This window comes from Cervus elaphus, chromosome 28, assembly GCF_910594005.1.
Source record: "Cervus elaphus chromosome 28, mCerEla1.1, whole genome shotgun sequence".
In the NCBI taxonomy this organism is placed as follows: domain Eukaryota; kingdom Metazoa; phylum Chordata; class Mammalia; order Artiodactyla; family Cervidae; genus Cervus; species Cervus elaphus.
The window spans coordinates 46,859,594-46,886,227 of record NC_057842.1 but is presented as its reverse complement, the minus strand read 5'-3'; the positions used below and the strand labels follow the sequence as shown (position 1 = coordinate 46,886,227).

General features: G+C 39.2%; 1 protein-coding gene across 3 annotated transcripts in view; it reads right to left on the bottom strand.

Moving 5' to 3' along the window:
* Positions 1–9,463, bottom strand: part of HACE1 (HECT domain and ankyrin repeat containing E3 ubiquitin protein ligase 1) — a 117,550-nt gene extending 108,087 nt beyond the window's left edge. For 2 of the 3 annotated variants that reach the window (XM_043889944.1, XM_043889946.1), the window contains exons 1-4: positions 9,158–9,463; positions 3,585–3,639; positions 2,442–2,531; positions 1,559–1,663 (exon numbers count right to left, since the gene is read on the bottom strand). In XM_043889944.1, the coding sequence (XP_043745879.1) occupies positions 1,559–1,663; positions 2,442–2,531; positions 3,585–3,639; positions 9,158–9,233 (326 nt within the window). In that variant the 5' untranslated portion in view covers positions 9,234–9,463. Of the gene's footprint in view, positions 1–1,558; positions 1,664–2,441; positions 2,532–3,584; positions 3,640–9,157 lie in introns of those variants that run through there. The other variant, XM_043889948.1, reaches the window with a different exon arrangement.
* Positions 9,464–26,634: the final 17,171 nt, after the last annotated feature.

Below are 26,634 nucleotides of genomic sequence, written 5' to 3'. Positions count from 1 at the left end.
GATGCTATGTAAGGGTTATGGACTCTTATTCCTTTTCTCTTGACTGATTTGCCATATGAATTATGAAATAATATGTCATATGTTTTCATCTTTAAAATGTAATGGTCTCCAAATTCAATGTCTCACCAAAAAAAGAAAGATAAATATTTGAGGTGATGGATGGGAGAAATCCCTTCACAATGTATAGATAAAATCATGATGTACACTATATTTATAATTTTATTTGCCAATTATACTTCAACAAAGGGGGGAGGGGGGCGGGAAGCAACGGTCTCCTAAATGACAAAGTCCCCTACTACAGCAGGAGCAGGCGTTTTGTCCCTGCTGTGCACCAACCTGTCCTTCCATTTACAGTTGTTGAGACAATTTTTTATACGCAACTTCTAAAAAGAGCTTTGTCACTAACCTACCAACACATGGGATAATGGATCTAGACCTGAGATCAGTGCAGCAAAAGAACCAGTGATTTACTCTTGCTGTCGTTCACTCAGTCGTGTCCGATTCTTTCCAAGTCCAATGCTCTATATTTACTGTTTACTCTAACCTTGGCTCTGACACCCCACAACATACCTAATGTGGCCAATTATGATAAAAACCAATTGCTTAACCAGCATGTTGTCTTTCACAACATGGACAACTAAACTGGTTCACATGCTAAATCAGGAAATGGAACAGACCAGACTGGGTCAAAGACTACACCTCTCCCATGTTCAACCTAGATATCACTATCATTCTTATTTTACTGGTTCCACTTTAATCCTTGTCTGAAAAAATTTGGTTTCACATTGATAAAGTGGACAATTTTAGCCCCGTATCTATCTCACTTAGGCAGCCACCTTAACTACCCAGAATTTCAGTTCAAAACAGGCAACAAAAATACTTTCCAGAGTAATCAAAAGAATAAACACATAGAAATATTTTTCAAAGAGAAGTTTTCTGAAAGTTCCTTAAACTCTGAATCAAAAACTACTTATTTTCATTGTAAACATAATTCCAACCATTTTGGTCCAGTTTCTCAGTCCAAGAGAATTTTAAGAAGTGAAAAATATTGTAGAGGCAGAAACAGATGTGACTGTGAAATTCTCAACAAAAAAGGAGAAATCCATAAAAAAGTACAGTAGGGTTTAAAACAGCATACAATGAGTTAGTACGCTCATTCACAAATAATTATAAACTAGGTAAAATATATTTATTCTGTCCTTAATTGCATTAATGAAATTAACTAAACAATTTGGAAAATAAGTTATGGAGTCAGACGTGGCAAAAGACTAGCAGGAAAAAGGACACTGAAACAAAGAGGTGAAAATTATGCTTTTCAAAAAATGTCATTATAAGTAAAACTAAAACTCTGATAAACACATATTTAAGAAGAAAAATATTAGTGAACAACTTAATAAATTATTGATACTATTATAGTTATTTAAAAGGATAACATAATAATCCAAGACCCTCTTCCCAAGGCAAATATTGGGGGAAAAAAATTACCAAATGAAGGCAGAGTGCTTTCCTATGTCATAACTGATAATCCAACTTAAGCTACTCAAGAAAAAATATTTACCCATTTCTAGCTGCCAAATGAAGAGGTGTACAGCCCGAAATATCTTGATAGTTAGGATTTGCTCCTTTCTTTAAAAGCAGAACCAAGCATTCCACTGATCCACAACTAAAACAATATTAAGAACAATTCAGATGCATTTAACCTACAGCCATAGTTGACAAAGCTTAATTAAAAAACAAAAAGCTCTATTAAACACATTATTTTGGGGGTCCATATTGACCTACAATTTAACTCCTGTCACAAGGAGTAAATAACCTCTACTTTCAAGATGGCACATTCTACTACGAAATCTATGAAGTATTTGAGAAGTTCATATGAAACAAAATAAAGTAGCATTAGCATATAAAAGAAATCATATAATACTCTCAACTTTTGGCCTTCCAGAAGCCAAATTTATATTGAAAAATCAATTTTATTTAGGGAGAGTTAGCACCACCTAAAATCTTAAAAGGTGATATCAACAAACTGATTAATTACACACTGGAACATTATGAATAAAAATCATTCTCACACCTAAGAAAAAAGTATAAAGCCAACAACTTCACATGCAATTAGCATATAAAATCTTACATTGGTGGAATAAAAGTAAAATTTTGATGAATGTACCCTCTTAAGTATATCCAGGAAAGATAATCGCCATGCCCAACCTCCTCTAATCTGATCTAGGACAAGCGAAAACATCAGACATGACTTGAGTCCAATCCCAAAATTAAAAAACTATCTAGAGAAAGGATGCAAGCATGGCACACTGTGGCCTCAATAAGACAAAGAACCCCTGAGCTATCTGTTCTCATCTCTCCATAACTACTATGGAATCACATTGCTTCAAAGCTTGCTGACCATTACTTTAGACCATAGCTTAATCCAAAATATTTAGTCTTACTTTGCTGCAATGTGAAGCAAGCTTCTTTTCACACGTCCAAATGCATAATTGACATCAAACTTTGAATTTGATAGTAGTTCAGAAACAGACCTATGCAAAAAGAAAAATCAATGTTTAAAAAAAAGTTTTTAAAAACATAATAACTCAAATTAATAGCTCTTTAGTGTTACCCTTACCAACTATTCAAAAGGTTTTGTCTCACATCAGCCAAAAAACAAGGCACTACTCTCTAAGCAGAGCACGGCAGCCAGTGCAGCATCATCCAAAATCCAACTGCCCTCACCTATAAACTGGCGCTGAAGGCTCCTCATCTGCCACTCTGACTATGTCACCTGCTCTGAGGACACCTAAGTTGGCTTCAGCTCCCACTAGATTCTTGAGAAACAAAGACACTTGGGCTGGCTGCTCCCTTTGCAGAAAGTTGAGCCTATCTATATTAATTTTGGCCAAATAAGAAAAATCAGACAAACATTTTAATTATATCAGACAGGAATTTCAAAGCAAAAAAAAAAAAAAAAGAATCATTTATATTTTAAACTTGTTTCAAAATACAGTGTCTCTTTCTCCTCATAATACCAAACTACCCAATGGCTAACCACAGCAGAGTTGTCTGTTACAAGTCACACCTCATCACACAGCCAGACAACTGTATCTCACACAAGCCCTTTAAAAAAAAACTGTCAATGCTACATTAATAAAAAGAATATTTAAAGAAAAGAACTTCAAAATAGTAAAATATTAAGGAATAAGTTGTCCATCAGGCCTAACTTTCTGCTACAAAGGTCAGTAGTAAAGTAACCTCTAACAGAAACCAATTTTTTCCACTGTCAGTAACCAAGCAAATAGTTATTTTAATTTCTGACTATTCATTTAGAAAATCTCTTCACAACACTGTAAACCAACTATACTTCAATAAAATATGTAAATTTTTTAAAAGTTAAAGAAAATCTCTAACCATAGATTATTATAGTTGATAAAGAACTTGGAAAATCTTGTTTCTTATTTCACAGACAGCAAATTATAACAGAGTTAAATAAGTTGCCCCAGGTCAAAATGTCCAAACTCTGTGTCCATGTTTATACAGGCAACATTTAGGTAAATTCATATTCTTAAAAAATATAAATTTCTGAAATAGGCACTCACCTGTGTTGATCAGCCATTACCATTGGCATTAATGTATAAACAGCAGTTTCATTATCTAAGTATTAAAAAAAAAAAAAAACAGAAAAAAGAATTAATTTATCTCCTGTTTCTTCCAAAGGGTGATACTTACGACTATTTTAAAGTTTTCTTAACTCTAAATAAAACACTAAGAGAAGAAGTGGAAGTTAATTATGAACAGTGCAAAACACCAGAAGTATTACACATACTATTTGCAAAAATGTAGAATGTTTCACCATACCTACTAGGATTTTGGAGGAATTTTAAGTATATATGAATATCAAAGATATACATGCTAAAATAAATTTAAAACTTAAATATATGAACATAATAGTTCATAATAGTTGCCTCGTGTCAATACTGTAACATAAGAAATTTTTAGAAGTTTTTATAAAACAGCATTAAAGTCTTACTTTTACTTATCACTTAATTTATGTTTTCATTTTTTATAGAATTCACAGAAATGATTCAAAAGAAGTTAAAAGTCAGTAACACCTATGATCTCATGCAACACTTATATAAATTTCAGCCAGTGTTTGCATTTACTTTTATATATTACTAGTAAGCTGCAGTCCATGAGGTCACTAAGAGTTGGACACGACTGAGCGACTTCACTTTCACTTTTCACTTTCATGTAATGGAGAAGGAAATGGCAACCCACTCCCGTGTTCTTGCCTGGAGAATCCCAGGGACAGGGGAGCCTGGTGGGCTGCCGTTTATGGGGTCGCACAGAGTCGGACACGACTGAAGTGACTTAGCAGCAGCAGCAGTGGTCATTCCTCAATTCAATGCATTTTAGAGCTTCACATTTTTTAATAAGCTATTTACAATGAATAACCCTGATACATCCCATTTAGTCCTTAAAAAGTTAACAGCGGTGCTAAAATGAATGAGTTAAAGTTTGAGAAAAAGAGTATTTGCATATCAAAGCACCTCCCCCAAATACTAATTACAAAGGAAAAATAGTGAATTTACAGTGGAGAACCCAGCAGATATCACCTTAATCAACTCAAAAAGGGTAACATCACCAGAAATAATACATATCAATATTTCACAGTGCTTGAGTTTCCACTAAGAGCATATCACTTTCACAATATTCCTGCCAAAAATCTTTAACATTAATCTACTCATGGGAAAACATTAGACAAATCCAAATTAGGGGGAATTCCACAAAATATCTGATCAGTCCTCTTAAAAAAGTCTCAAGACCATGAAAGACAAGGAAAAATTAGAATTATCACAGTTCAAGGGAGGCTAAGGAAACATGACAACTAAATGCAATGTGGTATCCTGGATTGGATCCTAAAATAGAAAAAAAGGCATTAGTAGGAAAACTCCTGACATTCTAATAAACGTCTGTAATGTCTCTAATAAATATCTCTAATAAACATCTTAAATGCTAATAGCAATACACCAATATTAACTCCTTAGTTTTAATCATTGTACTTTAGTTGTATAAGATGTGAACATGAGGGGAAGCTGGTTGAAGGGTATACAAGAACTGAGCAGTATTTATGCAACTTTTCTGTAAGCCTAAATTAATTAAAATGGAAAGTTTAAAAAAAAAAAAAAGGAAAAGGAAGAGTTACTAAAATCCCTAAGAGATGAGTCAACCAAATGTAATTAAGGTGTGAACTATGACTGGATACTGATTCAAACAAACCAACTGTTTATTTTTGAGAGGAGAAAACTGAATATGATGAACTGGGTATTTGATGAGAATTAAAAATTACTGTTGTGTTGGCTCTAATAATGGTATTGTGATTATGCTTGAAAAAACATTTAGAAATATATCTTGAAGTATTTATAGAACAGAAGTTACCATTTCTGCACATTTTTGTTCATTATTTTAACTATTTTTGAGTATGAACATGAAGAACAATTTAGTCCCAGTAAATTTCACAAGTCCAGTGTGCAAATGCAACAGTTCTTTCACTATAAAAATAAAGTTAATAACCAAGGAATCCTATTAATAACTAACAGCCAACATGTTTTAAACCATTATCTTCAAGGCACTGTTCTAAACACTTCACATACAAATGCATCATCTCTTTTATCCTCACAGGCATATTATGAAGTAGGTACTAGTATTATCCCCATTTTGCAAATTAGAAAATTGAAGCACTAGTTAAGCAATAAGTATGTGATGGTGGCGTTAAGTGCCTAAACTGGAATTCAAAGCTGGCTGATTCCAAAGCCCCCATTGTAAAAATTTTACAGTGCACACAGTATACACTACATATAAATAACCAAAAGGTCTACAATACAGTACTTATTCTTGACATGTACAATACAGTCTGTTTTATTCTCTTCTATTTCGATTTTTTCAAAATACTAACTGCAATCACTAAATCATTCTCATTCCCTATCACCAAGAGGAGTTGAAAAAACACTGGACTAAGCCTCCCTCAGCATGACAACACTCTTTCTCTCTTATAAAACACTTGCCCCCAAAAATCAAGACAATTTCAATTAAGTCACTCCATAATAAAGTCATAAACAGGAAATACCCTTATTTGTGAATTTAAACTTACATAACAAGATAGTTCACAATTTTAAGTGAACATCATAAATTCACATGGGTTTATTTACAGTGTTTATTTAGATAAATTTATATATAGACCTTATTTTTAAGTCACACCTAACCTTATTTTAAAAATATAGCTTACATACACTAAAAGGTATGAAGACACAAATAGAACCACAACTGTGATGCTAGGAGACTCTCCAGCAAATACTAAGAAAATACTGAATAAAATTTGCTGCCAGGTGCTTCCTTCTCCAGACTCATAAAGAAATCCTGAGAATTAGGTATATAATGAAAGTTCAGAGTGATAAGATTAAACTTTCTCTCATTTAAGAGTGGTAAGACTAAACTTTCTCTCACTTTATTAGATACATTGGCTGGCCATTTTTATTAATAGTTTCAGAAAACTATTTAAAGGAAAACCTCAAAGAACAGAAAGCTCAAATTCACTATGCTATATTCAATTTTCTCCTCAAACCATAAAATGGAAGAGAATTTTTTTTTAATTGGTAATTATCCTAATCATCATTCAAGCATATACTTCAATGGGCTCAGGTTCTATTATTAAACAAATTACATTCACTGTAAATGCAGTAGTTTAAGATTTTTTTTCCCACATAAATGAACAATATAAGCCAACTTTTTAAAGTGCACTGAGAATCTATATCCCTAAAATCATCGTTTCCCCTTACTTCCTATCTCACGAGATTCCTGTTAGCCCTGCCTAATACCTGCACTCCATTATTTAGTGGGAATACTCAGGTTTTCATCATCTCAAGGGAACATAAATATGTCCTCCCAGTATCCAATTCAGTAAATATCTGCAGTTTAATCCTATGCAACAAAGTTAACTTTAGAGTGAAGTCTGATTAAAAATGCCAACCTTAATAATTTATTCCAATTAAATGATTAATAACTGAATTCTAACAAGGCAAGATAAATATTTGATTATTTCCTAAATTTAGATAGATCTCAGAAATTCTGTTCAGCCCTTAAAATGTAAGCACAACAATCTGGATGTAACACATCCACACACATGCACACATGCCTGCCCGAGCGCACTTGAAAGAGCCAATCTCAAAGAATTCAAAAAGATTCATCAGAATTTGGGGATAAAATTGATGAACAATTTTAAAACAAGATGAGCAAATTCATTATAATCTACGAAAAACAAATGTAAGCAACATGCAGAAAAGTTTTATTTTTCATTACTCTAGTGTCCAGGGACTCTCAGACTGTCAGTGGAACTTTCTGTTCCAGAGAGTAACTTGAGAGGTTGATGCTTAGTCTTTAAAATGCTGATATAATTAGATCTATATTCTTCTATGTAATAATCCTAAGGAAATAATTATAAAGGCAGACTAAGATTTAAAAATCAAAGCTGTTCCTCATAAAATCTATTATAAAAAATTAGATTCAATGTTTGTTACATATTATCATATGAAAGCCTAAAAAATCATTAAGCATGTTTAAAGATATAAAAAGCGTTATGCTTTCTAAAAGCACAACGAAAGACTATATGCAGTATGATCTTAATTTGGTATAGAAAGAAATAATAATAGAAAGAACTCAAGAAAATACTAGGCATTGTTTATTACTGGGTGAGAAATAATAGATTATTTTTCTTGCTTTCGAGATTTTCTACAATGAAAACATACTACCTTTAAAACAAGGAAATATTATCCAAGTATTCTAGGTCACATTTATGTTAAAAAAAAAAAAATGGAGACTTAAGCTGAGCAATACAAATTGCTGTCAATGAAACTAGACACGCAGCAGCAGACACCAAAAAATCTGTGAGAAATGAGTAAGCACTTAAAAAATGGACTCAAAGTGGAAACAAAACAGAGAAAGAGTAAGCTGAAGGCAAAAGTCTTGTTCCTAACATCGGGATTATTTTCAGTCTCTTACTTTATACTAGCAAAGTACCAAGTACAAACTTACTTTTCAGAAACAGTCGACTCAAATTTTGCTGTTCTGAATCTTACGTAGAAACAAGGGAAAATCTTTTCAGGGAAATCATCCCTAGGGCCCCAGTCCACATTTCTCTGATGACTCTGTGCCAAGGTCTCCTTCCCTAACTTAAAAATCACTGCTCCAGCAGCAATTCAAAGAAAGTTTCCGGGCGGGGGCGGGGGCGGATATAAACTAATACAATGCACTAAAAAGAAAAACAAATCACCAGCCATAATTGCCACCCTTTCTCTCAGTTGCCAGTACACAATCAAAAGCCTCTTAGAGGCAGCACGGCTCTCACACACTACCACTGAACCGTTCATGAGGCTGCAAACAAAACGGCTTTCTCACCTTTCATTACGTGTGTGCTACCTATCCTGAAGGAACTCTTACACACTTAACTAAAAATTACTGAACTACAAGGATCATGCCTACTCCTTTGTAGAAGCACCGTAGCCCCAACCTGTCTTATGAATAAATGAAGAAGTGGATATGCATATTAAAGTGTACACATGCAAACAAACAAGCACTTCAAGTACACGTTTGATATTTGACATCCTTTTATTTATCTGCTTATTGTAAAAATAAAATGGTGCTCTACACGTTGAAAAAGAAAAGACCGCTTAACTACCCTCAGCAGCTTAAAGTAAACGACACTACGCGGGTTGAGGGGTGGGATCTCTCTACCCCACCTCTCCAGCATTTCCAGGCAGCGAATGGAAAAAGGCCAACAACTATGCTGTCTTCTGAATCCGGGTCTCCGCCATCCGGGTGATATTTCTGCTCCTTCTCCGAAACCCCTAACCGATAGTCTGGAGAGACTTCCTTCAAGTCCTGCTTCTTCCAGCGGCAGGACACGCACGGCCCGGGCCCCTCCCACAAACTCCACCTGCCCGGGGCGGGAGAGGCGGCCGAGAGGTGGCCAGGGGTCCCGGACCGGCCCCTCCCTGCCAAGGAAAGTGAACGTGGGCGTTTGTTCAGCTTTCGGTTAGTTGCCCCCACACCCCGCAGCTCCCCGATCCCCGCCGCCGGCGGCCCCAGGCCGGCGGCCCCAGCCCCGCGGCCCGCTCACCATCGGGCAGCTCCACGGTGCGCGCGCGGCGCAGCGAGCGCGTCAGGCGATTGAGCTGCTCCATCGCTCTCTCCATCCTCGGCGCGCCCTCCGCGCTCCCCCAGCCCGCCCGCGGCCTCCGCGCTCGGAGCCCTACATCCCGGCCCGCGCCCGTCCCGCGGGCGGTGGTGCCGGCTCGCCCGGGGGGAAAGCTCGGGGCGCGTCCTCCGTCCGGGGCTGTCGGTCCGACGACTGAGGAGACACCCGCCGACGAAGACGGCGCTCTCGCCCTTCCTGCGGCCGCCGCCGCCGCTTCCCTCTCGGCTCGCACAGCCTTCTGGGAGCAGTAGTTTGGGGCCGCGCGCCCGGGGCGGAGCCACGCTCGCTGCGCCCGTGGCTCCACGCCTCCACCACGCTCGCTGCGCCCGTGGCTCCACGCCTCCACCACGCTCGCTGCGCCCGTGGCTCCACGCCTCCACCACGCAGACGCCGGGGTAGAGCGGTGTGTGCGGGAACCCCTGCGCAACCTGGGCGTACCCGCAAGCTCCTGGGGAAAATACCAGCGTGTTCTCACGCCCTCTTTTCCTGCTCCACAAAGTTTTACGCGAGCAGCTCCCTTCAACTCCATTATATAGCCGATTGGCGATTTGCACAATTGTTCTTAAAAAAATAAAAATTCATCCTCAATCATGCAAGTATTGGTAGGTTTTTCAGATACAGGAACTTTTGAAATGGTACATTTTCATATGTCATGAAACAATCATAAAGTCAAAGAAATGCAAACGCAGAATATACTTTTTCCTTCATTCAGTTCAGTTCAGTCGCTCAGTCGTGTCTGACCCTTTGCGACCCCATGGACAGCAGCACGCCAGGCCTCCCTGTCCATCACCAACTCCCAGAGCTTGCTCAAACTCATATCCATCGAGTGGGTGATGCCATCCAACCATCCCATCCTCTGTCGTCCCCTTCTCCTCCTGCCTTCAACCTTTCCCAGCATCAGGATCTTTTCAAATGAGTCAGTTCTTCCTATTAGCTGGCCAAAGTATTGGAGCTTCAGCATCAGTCCTTCCAATGAATATTCAGGACTGATTTCCTTTAGGATGGACCGGTTGGAGCTCCTTGCAGTCCAAGGGACTCTCAAGAGTCTTCTCCAACACCACAGTTCAAAAGCATCAATTCTTCGGCACTGTTTTCTTTATAGTCCAACTCTCATATCCATACATGACTACTGGGAAAACCATAGCTTTGATTAGACGGACCTTTGTTGGCAAAGTAATGTCTCTGCTTTTTAATATGCTGTCGAAGTTAGTCATAGTTTTTCTTCCAAGGAGCGAGCATCTTTTCATTTCATGGCTGCAGGCACCGTCTGCAGTGATTTGGAGTCCCAAAAAATAAAGTCTCTCACTGTTTCCACTGTTTCCCCGTCTATTTCCCATGAAGTGATGGGACCAGATGCCATGATCTTAGTATTCTGAATGTTGAGTTTTAAGCCAGGTTTTTCCACTCTCCTCTTTCACTTTCAAGAGGCTCTTTAGTTCTTCTTCAGATTCTCCTGTAAGGGTGGTGTCATCTGCATATCTGAGGTTGTTGATATTTCTCCCTGCAATCTTAATTCCAGCTTGTGCTTCATCCAGCCCAGCGTTTCTCATGATGCACTCTGCATATAAGAAATAAGCAGGGTGACAACATGCAGCCTTGAGCTACTCCTTTTCCTATTTGGAACTGAACTGTTGTTCCATGTCCATTTCTAACTGTTGCTTCCTGACCTGCATACAGATTTCTCAAGAGGCAGGTAAGGTGTCCTGGTATTCCCATCTCTTGAAGAATTTTCCACAGTTTGCTGTGATCCACAGAGTCAAGTAACTTAACTAGCTTGACTATCTGCCAGGCGACTTCGTGAGGGCAAAACTGTCCCTCTATCGTGTGCCTTGCATTCTCATATTTACCACAGCACCTAATACAAAGTTAAAACTGGGGAAGATATTGATGATGATATCCTGAAGGAAAACTTTATTTGGCACAATGCTAAAGCATCAAGGTGATCACAGATACCAGTGGAAAATTCAGAGGCTGATTGTGGGAGCTGCAAAAAACTCGCAGTACCAACAACGTGTGGAAGAAATGAACTACAAAGAAATTCGTGGGGGAAAATCCTGTCTGTCAGCTCTACACAGAAGTTGGGCACAAGTCAGGATAAAAACAAATTTGAAGCAACTAAAACATGAAAGAATTAATCCAAGTCAAGTGAATAAGAGCCTAATGACACCACTGACAACAAAAAGGGAGAAATTGTCTCTTCTTGGATATAACCAGTGTCCAAATAATGCTGGAGTTAAGAGAGAACCAAAGAGCTTGGTCTTTCTCAGCTTCTCCTCCCTCAAAGAGGCAAAGCTGTTCCTGCAATGAATGAGCACATGTATGTTGGTGTTATATACTGGCTGGCCTAGGAGGCATAAGAGAATCTCACTTGCCAGGATACACAAGGGCAGATGGTGGCTGGCCTGGGTGTTCCCTGTCAATGCCATCCTGAATCAGTTCCAACCTGCTGCCATCAGTCATGCATACCAGTGATCCAACAGGCTCAGGACAGACTTCCTAACCAGTTGATTCAGATGAGACCTAAACCAGTCGAACAAGGTGGAGATGTCAGAGCTTCAAAGGAATTCAAATACTATGAACCAGGCCATGTCCAACCCTTGGCAACCTAGCTTCACCTGGAAATGCCCCTGCTTTTCTTGGCTTCCTCATACCATTCAGAAAGTCAAGATCCCCACTCCTCTACAGATGTTAGCATCTCAGCCTCTATCGCTGCCACTCCTTAAGCTGTTACTCCATATAAACCACTTCTGATGCCCTGTGGGCACCAAGTCTAGAGTTTATGTGCAGAGCAGAGGCCCCCCAATAGCCTCCATAGTGAGCATCACTCCCTATGATGGTCACTATTCACCATAGGAGCAGAAGATAATGAAAGAATTACAGTTACAGAATGCAGCAGTGGATTGTCAGTTCTGAATTCTGTAACTCGATGCATTCTCTCAAACAGTTCTGCTGTAAGGCATACGAAACCGTAGTACCACTATAGGCTTATCACCGCCTGTCCAATAGAACTTTCTACAATGACAGCCATGTTCCATAATCTGCACTGTCCAGAATAGTAGGGACTAACCAAATGGTGCTGCTGGGTGCTTGAGATGTGGCCAGTGCAATTAGATTTTAAATATGAATTTAAATGTAATTAGTCTGATTCAGTTCAGTTCAGTTCAGTCGCTCAGTCGTGTCCAACTCTTTGTGACCCCATGAACCGCAGCACGCCAGGCCTCCCTGTCCATCACCAACTCCTGGAGTTTACTCAAACTTTTGTCCATCAAGTTGGTGATGCCATCCAGCCATCTCATCCTCTGTCGTCTTAAGGAGCCACATGGGCCTACCGGTTTCCATATTGGACAGAACAGTTTATCATACCAAAAAGGAACTGCCCATGAGTACAACAAAAAAGCGAAATAGTTCCTCATACATTATAGTTAAAGAATTTAAGATTCTCACTTCCTGGTGGAAACCAACACCAAGAATATCAAATGAAAGCTTTAAAAGGATATTTTGTATCATAACATCCATTATCAAAAGCATAGAGCTTTTCACTGATAAGAATCTAGATTTTTCTGTGACCTAGTTTTAACTTTATTTTTTCTATTTCTAGTTTTTTTTCCTCCCTGAAAATTGGTTTTATTGGATATACCCTTGCTTAAGTTTCCCCATTTAAAAGAAGAACACAATTAATTTAATTAAAAAACAGGAAGAGATCGAGAGAACAAAGCAAAAAACAAAGAACTACCATTGAAGAAACAAAAGACAAAAATAAGATGGTAAAAATAAGTCCTAATATATCTATGGCCATAATCACAGAAAATATAAACAGAGTAAATTGTGGATAGGATGGAAGATGTTCTCCTTTCCAGACAACATATATGCTTAATAAATGGGAAAGAATTAGTTCTGGAAAAATATAAGTGCAATAAATTTTATTTCTATTTTCTTGTGTCCTGAGATAACACATTACAAACATTGAGGCTATACATTAAAAATCCATATCTAGGGGGTAGTGGACAATGGAGAGGGTGAGATGTATGGAGAGAGTAACATGGAAATTTACAAAACCATATGTAAAATAGATAGCCCATGGGAATTTGCTATATGACTCAGGGAACTCAAACAGGGGCTCTGTGACAATCTGGAAGGGAGGGATCGGGAGGGAGGTGGGAAGGAGATTTGGGAGGGAGGGCACATGGGTGTACCTATGGCTGATACTTGTTGATGTTTGACAGAAAACCACAAAATACTGTAAAGCAATTATCCTTCAATTTGAAAAAACAAAAAGTTTTCATCTATTAAAAAATATTCCATATCTAACTACAAATTCAAAGCACTATAAAAACCAATTCTTCTCACTGCATATCAACCTTGGGAAGGAAGTATATGCCAACAGCATCCGTTCCTCGTGGATATGAATTGCAAGCCACCAGAACTTTCTCAGGAATAAGTTACTGCAAGCCTATATAAAGTTTAGGATTAAAAATGTATTAGCTCTTGGGAGAGAGGTAAAGTATGGGATTTCTGTGTAAATTGGGACTGTGGAAAGTAGGAGCTTTGTGCTATGACTAAAATAATCTTGATGTTTCAAATTTTCATACACCTATTGCAAAAAGTTCACAGTTCCTACTGATATATATATTTTTTATTGAAGTATAGTTCCCTTACACTGCTGTGTCTGTTTCTACCCTACGGCCAAGTGAATCAGCTGTCCGTACACATATATCCCCTCTGTTTTGGGTTCCCTTCCCCTTCAGGTCACCACGGAACTCTGAGCACAGTGCCCTGTGCAATACAGTCGGTCCTCATTAGCTATCTACTTTATACATAGTAGTGTATATATGCGTCAATCCCAGTCTCCCAATTCATCCCACCGCCCCGCTTCCCGCTTCGGTGTCCAGACATCTGTTTGCTAGATCTGTGCCTCTATTTCAGATTTGTAAGGTTCATGCTAATATTAAGAGCAGTGCTACATCTTCCAAAGTGAGGCATTAGTTATGTCTTCCAAAGTGAGGCGTGAGTATATGCATAGAGATAGATAACATCCAAAATGAGACTCATACTGAGAATTTTAAAATTTAAACCATTAGTACATTTGTAGAAATCTGACTTGCATAATGAGGTAAAATCAGTAATTTCATGAAATCACTATGAAAAAATTTTCCAAATTTTGTAGTAAGTTTAATAATCTTAGTGATCGCTGGAGAGAACATGAAAGATAATGTTTCCTGCCAAAAAATAAAATAACAGTGCCAAGAAGACCAGCATCACTGAACTGGTGTATATTTGAAAATATTATCTTTTCCCTCATTTCAATAACTGCTTTTTTAAAACATTCAATTCAACTGGAGAGTCCTTTACCCTGCGCTGAAAACCCTGGGGATGTAAGGGAGAGAATCATTACTTCATGTGGGGAGGGAGTAAAATGAAGGAAAATTCCATGCTTGAAAGGAGGTCATGTTGACACATGGGAAATAGAAACAAACAGGAAAATGTGATTAACAACAAATATTAACAGTTGATACTTGTTAAGCATCAGTAGCTTTTTAGCCGAGGCTTGTGGGTAATCAGAGAATTAAGGCTAACATGTGTTAAGTCAGCTTTCAGTTAGCCTTGAAGGTCATGAACAGGAGCTTGAAGCCAGTTCTGCAAGCAGCAGGGAACAACATAATCAGATGGTGGTGGAAAAGAAGGGTAACAGTTGGATGATTTAAGAGACCACTTCAATTACAGGTGAGTGGAAACAAAACTGTACTTAAGGTAGGAGTGAAGGAAAATATATATGAGTACTGTAGATTGACAGGAGACAGAATCTTGATTCTAGATGAACAATTGAGTAGATGGGTAAGAGTTAAAGATGACTCCAAGATCAATGGTAGTCAGGGGTAAGTTCTTTTGAGAGGAAAAAGGCTGTTCAAAAGTTGCAAATTCTGGGTCTCTAACTCCAAATCATTAGATTGCAGAATCTGAAGAACCTTATCAAGATTGAGTCTTGAGTATGAGATAATCCTGGGGCTTCCCTGGCGGCTCAGCAGTAAAGAAACCACTTGCAAAACAGGAGACGCAGCAGACACCGGTTCAATCCTTGGGTGAGGAAGATCTCCTGGAGGAGGGCATGGCAACCACTCCAGTATTCTTGCCTGAAGAATCCAATGGACAGAGGAGTCTGGCAGGCTACAGTCCATAGTGCCGCAAAGAGTCAGACACGACTGAAGTGAATGAACACACACACACCCATGGAACAATCCTATACTAGATATATTTAATAAATGCCTCTTGCTTCTGAATGCTGGTTTTCCACATCTATAATAGTGTGGGTTTCAATTATACTAAAAAATCACTTTCAATTTCCCCTGAAGAATTATTGTGTTCACTTTTTTTTTTTTTGAGACAAATAGTGCAGTTAAAAAATTAAAAGGTCTAATTTCCCAGGGTAGGGTAGTCTCAGTTCAGTTCAGTTCAGTTGCTCAGTCGTGTCTGACTCTTTGCGACCCCATGGACTGCAGCATGCCAGGCCTCCCTGTCCATCACCAACTCTGGAGCTTACTTAAACTCATGTCCATTGAGTCAGTGATGCCATCCAACCATCTCATCCTCTGTAGTCCCCTTCTCCTCCCACCTTCAATCTCTCCCAGCATCAGGGTCTTTTCAAATGAGTCAGTTCTTCACATCAGGTGGCCAAAGTATTGGAGCTTCAGCTTCAGCATCAGTCCTTCCAATGAATATTCAGGACTGATTTCCTTTAGAAACTGGTTGGATTTCCTCACAGTCCAAGGGACTCTCAAAAGTCTTCTCCAACACCACAGTTCAAAAACATCAATTCTTCGGTGCTCAGTTTTCTTTATAGTCCAACTCTCACATCCATGCATGACCACTGGAAAAACCATAGCTTTGACTAGATGGACCTTTGTTGGTAAAGTAATGTCTCTGCTTTTTGATATGCTGTCTAGGTTGGTCTTAACTTTTCTTCCAAGGAGTAAGCATCTTTTAATTTCATGGCTGCAGGCACCGTCTGCCATGATTTTCAAGTCCCAAAAAATAAAGTCTCTCACTGTTTCCATTGCTTCCCCATCTATGTGCCATGAAGTGATGGGACCAGATGCCATGATCTTAGTATTCTGAATGTTGAGTTTTAAGCCAGCTTTTCCCACTCTCCTCTTTCACTTTCATCAAGAGGCTCTTTAGTTCTTCTTCACATTCTGCCGTAAGGGTGGTGTCATCTGCATATCTGAGGTGATTGACATTTCTCCCTGCAATCTTGATTCCAGCTTGTGCTTCATCCAGCCCAGCATTGCTCATAATGTACTCTGCATATAAGTTAAATAAACAGGGTGACAATATACAGCCTTGACATACTCCTTTCCTGACTTGGAACCAGTCTGTTGTTCCATGTCCAGTTCTAACTGTTGCTTCCTGACCTGCATACAGATTTCTCAAGAGGCAGGTCAGGTGGGGTCTGGTATTCCCATCACTTCAAGAATTTTCCAGAGTTTGTTGTGGTCCACACAGTCAAAGGCTTTGGCATAGTCAATAAAGCAGAAGTAGATATTTTTCTGGAACTCTCTTTGGAGACATAGTATTGACGTTGACACCAAAAAACTGTGATTCATTTCAACTGTTTGGTTTCAAGTTTCCTCATCTAAAAACTGAAATTTATTAATCAGGACTTTTCCAGTTGCAAGTGACAGAAACATGGCTTCAGCTAGCATATAGAAAATGAAAATTCATTAATACAAAAGGATGGCTTGAGGACTCCAAGGGAAGGAGGAACCATTAGAAGAATGTTCTCTGGTCTCTGTCAGAGTTATCTTCCTAAAGAACAACTGGAAACATTTTACTTCCTGCCTCAGAATCTATGCAGCTGTCCTCATTCTCCATAATTTAACCTCCTAAGCAAATTATCCAAAGCCTGACACAATCTGTTCTCAAACAAACTTTCCAGGCTTGTTTTAATTGTTGCCTGTGTTTACTGCGTGCTTACTGCAACCAGGATTTGTCTTAGAGGGAAACAAGCTATGATTAGAATTCCTGGCTTTATCCCTACTAACCATGTGCCTTGAAAAAACTTCCTTAACCTCTGGAAAACCCCATTTTCATCATTTGCAAAATGGGGGTAATTCCAGTAATCTGTCTTATTTCACTCATTTCATTCTGCATTTCATGGTGGGAAACATGATCCCACATTTTACAGCTTTTCTTGATGGCTCATTCCTAGATCAAGGCACAGGGTCAAACTATTTAAATAGGCTGTTTTCTTAGAAACCATGTGCATGGGAGATGTATTATAGTTCCTCAAAAGGTAGAAGCTGAGAGATGCAAAATAATTTTGACCAATATAGAGGAAGTAGACTTATTTATTCAACTCTATGTCTGTGTCTAGAAAATAACATCCTTACTTGGCACAACCTTGACATCTATTCTTCCAAGTTTTTTATTTTTTTCTTCTTTTAATTGTTTTTGCTATTTTCCCCAGCCTTGCATTTGTCTCTTGAATTCTTCATTTTTAGCACTATCACACCCCCAGGAATTCTTGATTAATTGAATACTTTAGTACTTGGGGCGGGGGTGGGGGGGTTTAAAAAAAGTAAGCTGAGGTGATCTAACAGAACCTGCTGTCCCACCTTCCCTCCATAATAGCCATCATGGAAGATTCTGCCTCCTCACACAAATTAGCCATTTGGAACAAGGTCCAGAATATTTGGTCCCTACTCTGAGCCTTGGAGGTGATGTATTTCATGCTATCAAGGGAGAGCAATTTTCTTAGAGCTTTATTTCACCTGGATACATACCACAACTCCGAAGTCTTCATTTAACCTTAGTCAATTAACCATTGACTTCTGGGCCCCACTCTGTTTTGTTATTTTAGTTGCTCAGTCGTGTCTGACTCTTGCAACCCCATGGACTGTAGCCCACCACACTCCTCTGTCTGAGGGATTTTCCAGGCAAGAATATTGGAGTGAGTTGCCATTTCCTTCTCCAGGGGATCTTCGTGATCCAGGAATTGAACCCTGGTCTCCTGCATTGCAAGCAGATTCTTTACTGACTGAGCTACAAGAGAATCCCAGGGCCCCACCCTACTTCCTACCTAATCACATAATCCAGTTTAACCTCTACATTTTAACATTTTGAGCATTAATTCTTCAAATTACATTTGTGACTTAGTATACGTATGGTATTCACAAAGGCCAGGGTTTCACTTCATATGGAAATCTGTGCCAAAAAACAATAAAGATGGTTGGATTTATTTTTTCTTCACAATTACCTAAAATGTGGATACCTGGCAATGCAAGTATCCACACATAGAAATAGGATGTAGCAAATCTTTGATGCTTAATGATACTTTCTTAGCTGAGCAATAGGTTGGAGGGGGATGATTTCTTTTCATTTTCTGAAATAAATTTATATAGAATCTTTAGTTTCTCTCTCTCTCTCTCTCTGAATTTCAATACAATAGGTCCACTTATACTTCCTGGGTCACGTGGAGAGAGGTTTGGTGGGGACTGGGGCAGAAGGCAGATGAAAGGGGAACTGGGTGCTCCAGATTGGATGTCTGATAAATAGTCGGGGGGGGAGGGGATCTTCTACACTCCTGTGCTCAGACCAAGCTTTCTGTTGTCAAATTAGATGACTCTGAACACCTCATTTCTAGAAGGGGTGTTCCCAGGAGTATTGAGGGTGAGAAGTCAGATTCTCAGTGAGAGACCCACATGACTATGAACCTCTTACAATGTTGCTCAGAGAAGTGACAGTAGGCCAGCACTATTCTAGTATAGCTATTCTAATATAATTACGGAATAGCTTCTCTATTAGCTCTTCTTTTCTGAACAGCTTTTTATAATTGAGTTGATTATAATTTAAACATTTTCGGAAGATATCATCAGCCTGCAAGGCTAAAAGAAAGCTTTTCATCCTTCTGACACCTCTTTATTTCTCCAAATCCCTATTTCATCATGTGCTCAATAGATGGAACAAGGGCAGAACATCTGTTTCATGCTGAAGGAGACACTGGTTAAATATAAGGTGCTATCTTTGTCTTTAAGAAAAGAGCAAGTTAAAGCTGGTGGTGGAGATAAAAGAGAGGTGAAATACTTGACAGAAAATAATTAAGACATGCACATTTTAATTCACTGAACACATACTAAGCCTGTTAGTTTCTCAATTTTAAGATCGCAAAAACCTAAGAACAGCCAATCACAAATAACCAACTAGGCCTTCCCAAATAAGGCAACCACTCAACCTATAGCCATCATATAATTTCCTTGCTTAGCTTTCATGTCTTCTCTACTAAAGTCTTGCCCCAGCTCCTGTTAGTGGAGCACTTCTAACCACTTCCAGTTGAATGCTGCCCCATTTGAATGGATTTTTGCTCAAATAAACCCTTAAACATTTTAGCATGCCTCAGTTTACCTTTAAACAATACCTATCTGACTCCTCCTGTCATTTTTGAGATCATTCATCTTACTTTTTATCATTATGTTTATTTCTGCCTGATACACAGAGTTGTTTGTTTAATCTTCCCACAGTAGAATGTATGATCTGCGAGGGCAGGACCTTTGTCTATTTTTGCTCATGGCTGTATCTTCAGGACCTATCACAGTACTTGGCAAGTGCAGGCGCACAAATGCTTGTTGGCAAGAATGAGGTTCAGGAGGGAAAGGATTCCTATTCCAATTTCCCGACTAGTTGGATTAGACCCTGTCCCTGAGGATGTGTATCCACCAGGTGGTAAGCCCTTAGTTCTCTGCTCCTGTTTCTCTCCAACCATCAGTTCTCTACCAGCACTTTTTTCTCAGTAAAACTTTAATCCATTTCTTATCTTTTGCCATCACTTCAAAATTTTAGTCCCCTAGTCATTACTCTATGATCATCTGAAAATTGATTTCTTCAGTCCACTGATGTCTCTAAGATACATGAACATATTTACTATTTCTTCCTCTCTTTCCTTGTGTGTTAATATTATCCTGAATACACACACATACACACACACATGAAGTTTCTAAAGTAGAGACAGATCCTTATTATTCACTTAAAAACAAAAGAACAGGGAGCGGGGGTGGAAGGGAGCTCTGAGAGGGAGCTCTCTCTATATATATGTACACGTATAGTTGATTAACTTTGTCATATAGCAGAAACTAACACAACATTTGAAAGCAATTATGCCTCAATAATTTTTTTTTAAAATTTAACAAAAAGCAAATAACCACCCTGTGGTTCCCCATGTACCTATTCTTTCCCCTGGGGTAATACAACAAAAGCCAGATATTACTCCACAAATAGAGGGACTGTGTTGGAGGAAAGGAGTTCCCACCACCAACAAAAAGCCATCAGTACATTTACAAAGGTCTTCCCTATTGGCTCAAATGGTGAAGAATCTGCCAGTGGTGCAGAAGACCTGGGTTCAAGCTTTGGGTCAGAAAGATCCCCTGGAGAAGGAAATGGCAACCCACTCCAGTACTCTTGCCTGGAGAATCCCATGGACAGAGGAGCCTGGTAGGCTACAGTTCACAGAGTCGCAAAGAGTCAGACATGACTGAGCGATTTCACTTTCACTTTTCACTTTCCTTCAGAAAGTCTCTTTGGAGGTGGGATGGAAAGGGTCCTGGATTCTCAGGTGGGATGGAAAAGGGTCCTTGTCTCTATTCTCTGAAAATAGAGCTCTCATGGAAAAGATAAGACAATTGTCTTCAGCTTTATAGCCCAGGGATGCCTCCAACATCCTAGCTTTCACATGCCTCATCCCCAACTCTAAATACATGCCTCTCTGAGTTAAATCTCTCCGGAACTCTCTTATTATCTAATTAGTCATAAGTCACTTTTAAGAGCTTGCTACAGCAAGTTCCAGTAACATTGTTCAGAAAGCCCGAGCTAGAGAGAAACATAAAAATATTTTCTCTACAGCCCTACACATTTACCCTCCAAATTTGCTAGTATCATCAAAGAACTTAACTGCAAGCATCAGAAACTTATCTGACTGATTTAACCTGAAGAGAAGACATTAGAAAGCATACAGCCAGGCTTGGGAAGCAGGCAATTTCATGGGGATCTGGACAGCAGCCAGATCACTCCACAGAAAGAGCCCAATGTGACTGCTAATGAATGCCAGGCACCACAGCCATGCGGCTGCTATCAACTGCTAGCTGCTGACACAAACAATGGATGCCACAGCAGAACTGGTCCTTAGCTTCTATGCTGAGAGGTGGGTGCTGACTGTAGCTGAGACTTATGGAGGGTTGCCCTCCAAAAAGAAAGGAGTTCTGCTGCTGGGCAGCCACAAAAACAACAAATGTCCACTATCTTGTTATTCTATCCATATTCTTGATTTCAGTATTTATCTGCTGCTGCTGCTGCTAAATCACTTCAGTCATGTCCGACTCTGTGTGACCCCAGAGACGGCAGGCAGCCCACCAGGCTCCCCTGTCCCTGGGATTCTCCAGGCAAGAACACTGGAATGGGTTGCCATTTCCTTCTCCAATGCACTCAAGTGAAAAGTGAAAGGGAAGTCGCTCAATCGTGTCCGACTCTGTGACCCTGTGGACTGCAGCCTACCAGGCTCCTCCATCCGTGGGATTTTCCACTCAAGAGTACTGGAGTGGGTCAATATTTATCTACAACCATTCAAATGCATAAGCCAGAAATCACACATCATCTTTGAATTGTTTATTTTTATATCTAATATGTCTCACAATTCTATTGCACCTGCCTACCTGCCCCCCCATCTTAAGAACTTCTTCTCCCCCTCCAAGTTTATTGAGACACTATTGACATTACTCTTAGTTTTAGGTATACTACATACTGATTTGATATATGTATATGTTGCAAAATGGCTACCACCATAAGTTTAGTTAACATTTATTCACTTTAGTTACACTTTTTTCATATAAAGAAAACTTTTAAGATCTACTCTTTTAGCAACTTTCAACTACAAAATGCAGTTTTAACTGTACCATGATGTAAATGACATTGCCTAAGCTTATTTACCATATAGCTGGAAGTTTGCACCTTTTGATCACCTTCACCATTTCCTCCACCCCCATCCTTTAAGCCTTTCTTGTATGTATTCTTTTATCTCTATCCCCATTATCATGGCCACAATTAGGCATTCATCCCTTCCTCTTGGATATTCTTCCTGAATATTTGCTATAGTATTTTATTGGTTCACTTGAGTCAGGCCTCACCCTTTGCAATCAATCTTCATACTCCTATAACACAAGTCTCTTTCTAATATTTAATCATATCATTCCCCTACTTAAAGTCGGTCAAGTGGTCTTTTTCGTCCATGCCATGCAGCTTATGGGATCTTAGTTCCCCAACCAGAGATTGAACCCTGACCCTCAACAGTTGAAAGCCCGAAGTCTTAACCACTGAACTGCCAGAAAATTCACTATCAAGTGGTCTTTATCATGTTCATGACATAGTTTAGATTAGTGGAATGGCATAAAAGGCTCTTCTAAAGCTCCATTTTCAGCTTCATCTTCTTTTTATGTTCTGGTAGATGAACCCCTCACTCCAACCATGATAAAATACTTTTTCTCTAAATATATAGTGCTTTCTCACATTTACTTGCCTAACTCCTACTTTTTCTTCAAGACTCAGCTCATGCAACTCCTTCGATGAGTTATGGGTCTGGCTTCTAAGACCCCACTGCTTATTCTACACACAAAGAGTCAGAGGAACTAACATTTTCACTTCATACATTACAGTTTAATCACCATATGTTAGGTTATTTTACTGTACTCCTCACTAATTGATTTCTTTTTCTTTTTAAAAATTTTTTTTTTGGCCATGTCCCATGGCATATGAGATCATGATTCCCTGACCAGAGATTGAACCCATGGCCCTTGCATTAGAAGGTCTTGGAAGTGAGAGAGTAAATTCTTAGGTAGGTTGATAAGGAGAACAGAGCCCTCGAGGAGAGAGGGGTCCAGGACCCTCAGGAAGAAAAAAGGAGAAATGTTTTTTTCCATATTCTTTCTTCTTAGTTACATAAGATGTTTTTTCTTTAAGCCTAGAGCTAATGATTACACAACAAAACAACTCATCTTGCTTAAGAGTATGTTTTTCCTTAAACTCTGTACTAATGATTATATAACAACAATATATCTTGCTCCAGGACATATTTCTCTTTCTTAAGAACCTTCTAATTAATCTTGTTATTTTAAGACCTATGTTGCAGGAGTGGGTCTGTTAAGACCTTTATAACCTTGAGGCATTCTTTTAATCTATTCTTAGTAACCAAGGGGAAAAGTATATAAAGCCTCACCCAAACTAGTAAGCAGGGCACACTCTGCCCCCTTCTTATGTTAGAACCTTTCTTTGTCCATTTTTGACTGTAATAAAACTCTGCTACACAAAAGTTCTGAGTGATCAGGCCTCGTCTCTAGTCCTGAAGCTAAATTTTCTTCTTTGGAGATCACAAATCTGACACCCTTCACTGTAAGCTATCAAAAGCTTGGAGTCTTAACCACTGGACCACCAAGGAAGTTCTCACTAAGTGATTTCTTTGAGGTAGTCTTTCTATCTCTATATTCTCACTGCCTTAAATATTCAAAAAATACTTGGTGATGGGAAAAAAAGCATCACTGGAGGCAGGAAAGACTTTCCACTGGACAGATGAGATTGAGATCTAAGCAAATTAGATAAGCTGTCCAGATCTACAAGGCTAGTTATGGCAAAACTAGAATTCTAAATACCCAACTCACTACTCTCTCCTTCCTACTGTGGCTACTCTTGTTCAAAACATATTGCCTCCTATAAAAATCTTACTACAGATTTGATTCTGGAAATACGTTCCTGCATATGGAAGAGTTTGGCTTTCCTGCTGGCTCAGGACTAGAAAAGGTCAGTTTTCATTCCAGTTCCAAAGAAAGGCAATGCCAAAAAATGTTCAAACTACCGCACAACTGCATTCATCTCACATGCTAGCAAAGTAATGCTCAGAATTCTCCAAGCTAGGCTTCAACAGTACATGAACCATGAACTTCCAGATGTTCAAGCTGGATTTAGAAAAGGCAGAGAAATCAAGATCAAATTGCCAACACCCATTAGAGCATAGAAAAAGCAAGAGAATTCCAGAAAAACATCTACTTCTGCTTCAGTGACTAGGCTAAAGCCTTTGACTGTGTGGATCACAACAAATTGTGGAAAATTCTTAAATAGATGGGAAAAATAGACCACCTTACCTGCCTCCTGTGGAACCTGTATGCAGGCCAAGAATCAAAAGTTAGAACCAGACATGAAACAATGGACTGGTTCCAAATTGGGAAAGGAGTACATCAAGGCTGTATATTGTCACCCTGCTTATTTAACTTTTGTACAGAGTATATCATGCGAAATACCAGGCTAGATGAAGCACAGGCTGGAATCAAAATTGCCAGGAGAAATATCAATAACCTCAGATATGCAGACGACATCACCCTTATGGCAGAAAGCAAAGAACTAACGAGCCTCTTAATGAAGGTGAAAGAGGAGAGTGAAAAGGCTGGCTTAAAATTCATCATTCAAAAAACTACGATCATGGCATCTGGTCCCATCATTTAATGGCAAATAGATAGGAAAATGATACAGTGAGAGACTTTATTACTTGGGCTCCAAAATCACTGCAGCCATGAAATTAAAGATGCTTGCTCCTTGCAAAAAAAGCTATGATAAACCTAGACAGCACATTAAAAAACCTGGCGTTAAAAAAAAAAAAACCAAAAAACCTGGCATATTACATTGCCAACAAAGGTCCATCTAGTCAAAGCTATGGTTTTTCCAGTAGTCATATACAGATGTGAGAATTGGACTATAAAGAAGGCTGAACATCAAAGAATTGATGCTTTTGAATCGTGGTGTTGGAGAAGACTCTCGAGAGTTCCTTGGACTGCAAGGAGATCAAATCAGTCAATCCTAAAGGAAATCAATCCTGAATTTTCAGGGGAGAGACTGATGCTGAGGTTGAAGCTCCAATACTTTGGCCATGTGATGCAAAGAGCTGACACATTGGAAAAAACTCTGATGCTGGGAAAGATTGAAGGCAGGAGGAGAAGGGGATGATGGAGGATGAGATGACTGGATGGCATCACCAACTCAATGGACATGAGTTTGAACAAGCTCCGGGAGATGGCGAGGGACAGGGAGGCCTGGTGTGCTGCAGTCCATGGGTTTGCAAAGATTCGGACACGACTGAGCAACTGAAAAACAACTGTGGTAAAGAATCCACCTGCAATGCAAGAGATTCAAGTTCAATCCCTGGATTGAGGAGATCCCTTGGAAAAGAAAATACAATCCACTCCAGTATTCTTGCCTGGGAAATCCCATGGACAGAGGAGCCTGGTGGACTACAGTCCATGGGGTCTCAAGAGTCAGACATGACTTAGCGACTAAACCACCACCATGATATGGAAAGGACATGTGATTTTAAATAGAAAATATTAGAAGTTATCACCCCAGCAGCAAGTCTCATTGATAAGAGGCTACACTGCCTCAGGAAAAGTTACCCAGGTTTTATCAATTTCATACACACAGAAATTCTATCATAATGTATTTAAAAGTCAATGTCTTGGACTTCCTTAGTGGTCCAGTGACTAAGAATCCACCTGCCAATGCAGGAGACATGGGTTTAACCCCTGGTGTGGGAAGATTCCATGTGCTTTGGGGCAACTAAGCCCATGGGCGGCAACTGCTGAGCCTGCACACGAGAGCCTGCTCCCCAACAAGAGAAACCACTGCAGTGAGAAGCCTTAGTGCTGCAACAAAGAGTAGCCCTCACTTGCTACAAATAGCAAAAGCCCACATGCAGCAAGAAGACCCACTCCAAAAAAAAAAAAAAAACTCTTCTTAAAAAAAAAGTCAGTATCTTATAACACCATTGCTGAGCTGCCTCAGTGATGTTTAGGTGATGTAACTTACACAAAGGCAAAGAAATTGGGGTTTTGAGAAGGACAAATAATCTATAATATCATTTATATGGGGAATCTAAAACAGACAAATTCAGAGAAATAGAGAATGGAATGGTGGTTACCAGAGGATGGTGTGGGGGGGGGGGGGAAGGGGAGAGATTTTGGTCAAGGGGTATAAACTTTCAGCTATAAGATTAACAAGTTTGGCCATGTAACATACAGCATGGTGATTAAATCTACCAACATGGTATCATATACTTGAATGTTGCTAACAGAGTAGCTTTCAGATGTTCTCACCACAGAAAAGAAATGGTAACAATGTGATAGCAGAGAAGTGGCAATCATTTTGCAATTTATAAATGTATCAAATCAATATAGTGTGCACCTTAAAGGTACATCACATCCCAATAAAATGGGGAAAAAACAGAAAGAAAACTGCTACTGCAAGAGGAAAAAATAATCTGGGATTTAAGGGAGCAGGTAATGTTTTAAAACACTGACATGTCAATAATATGAGGTGGCTTTATGCTA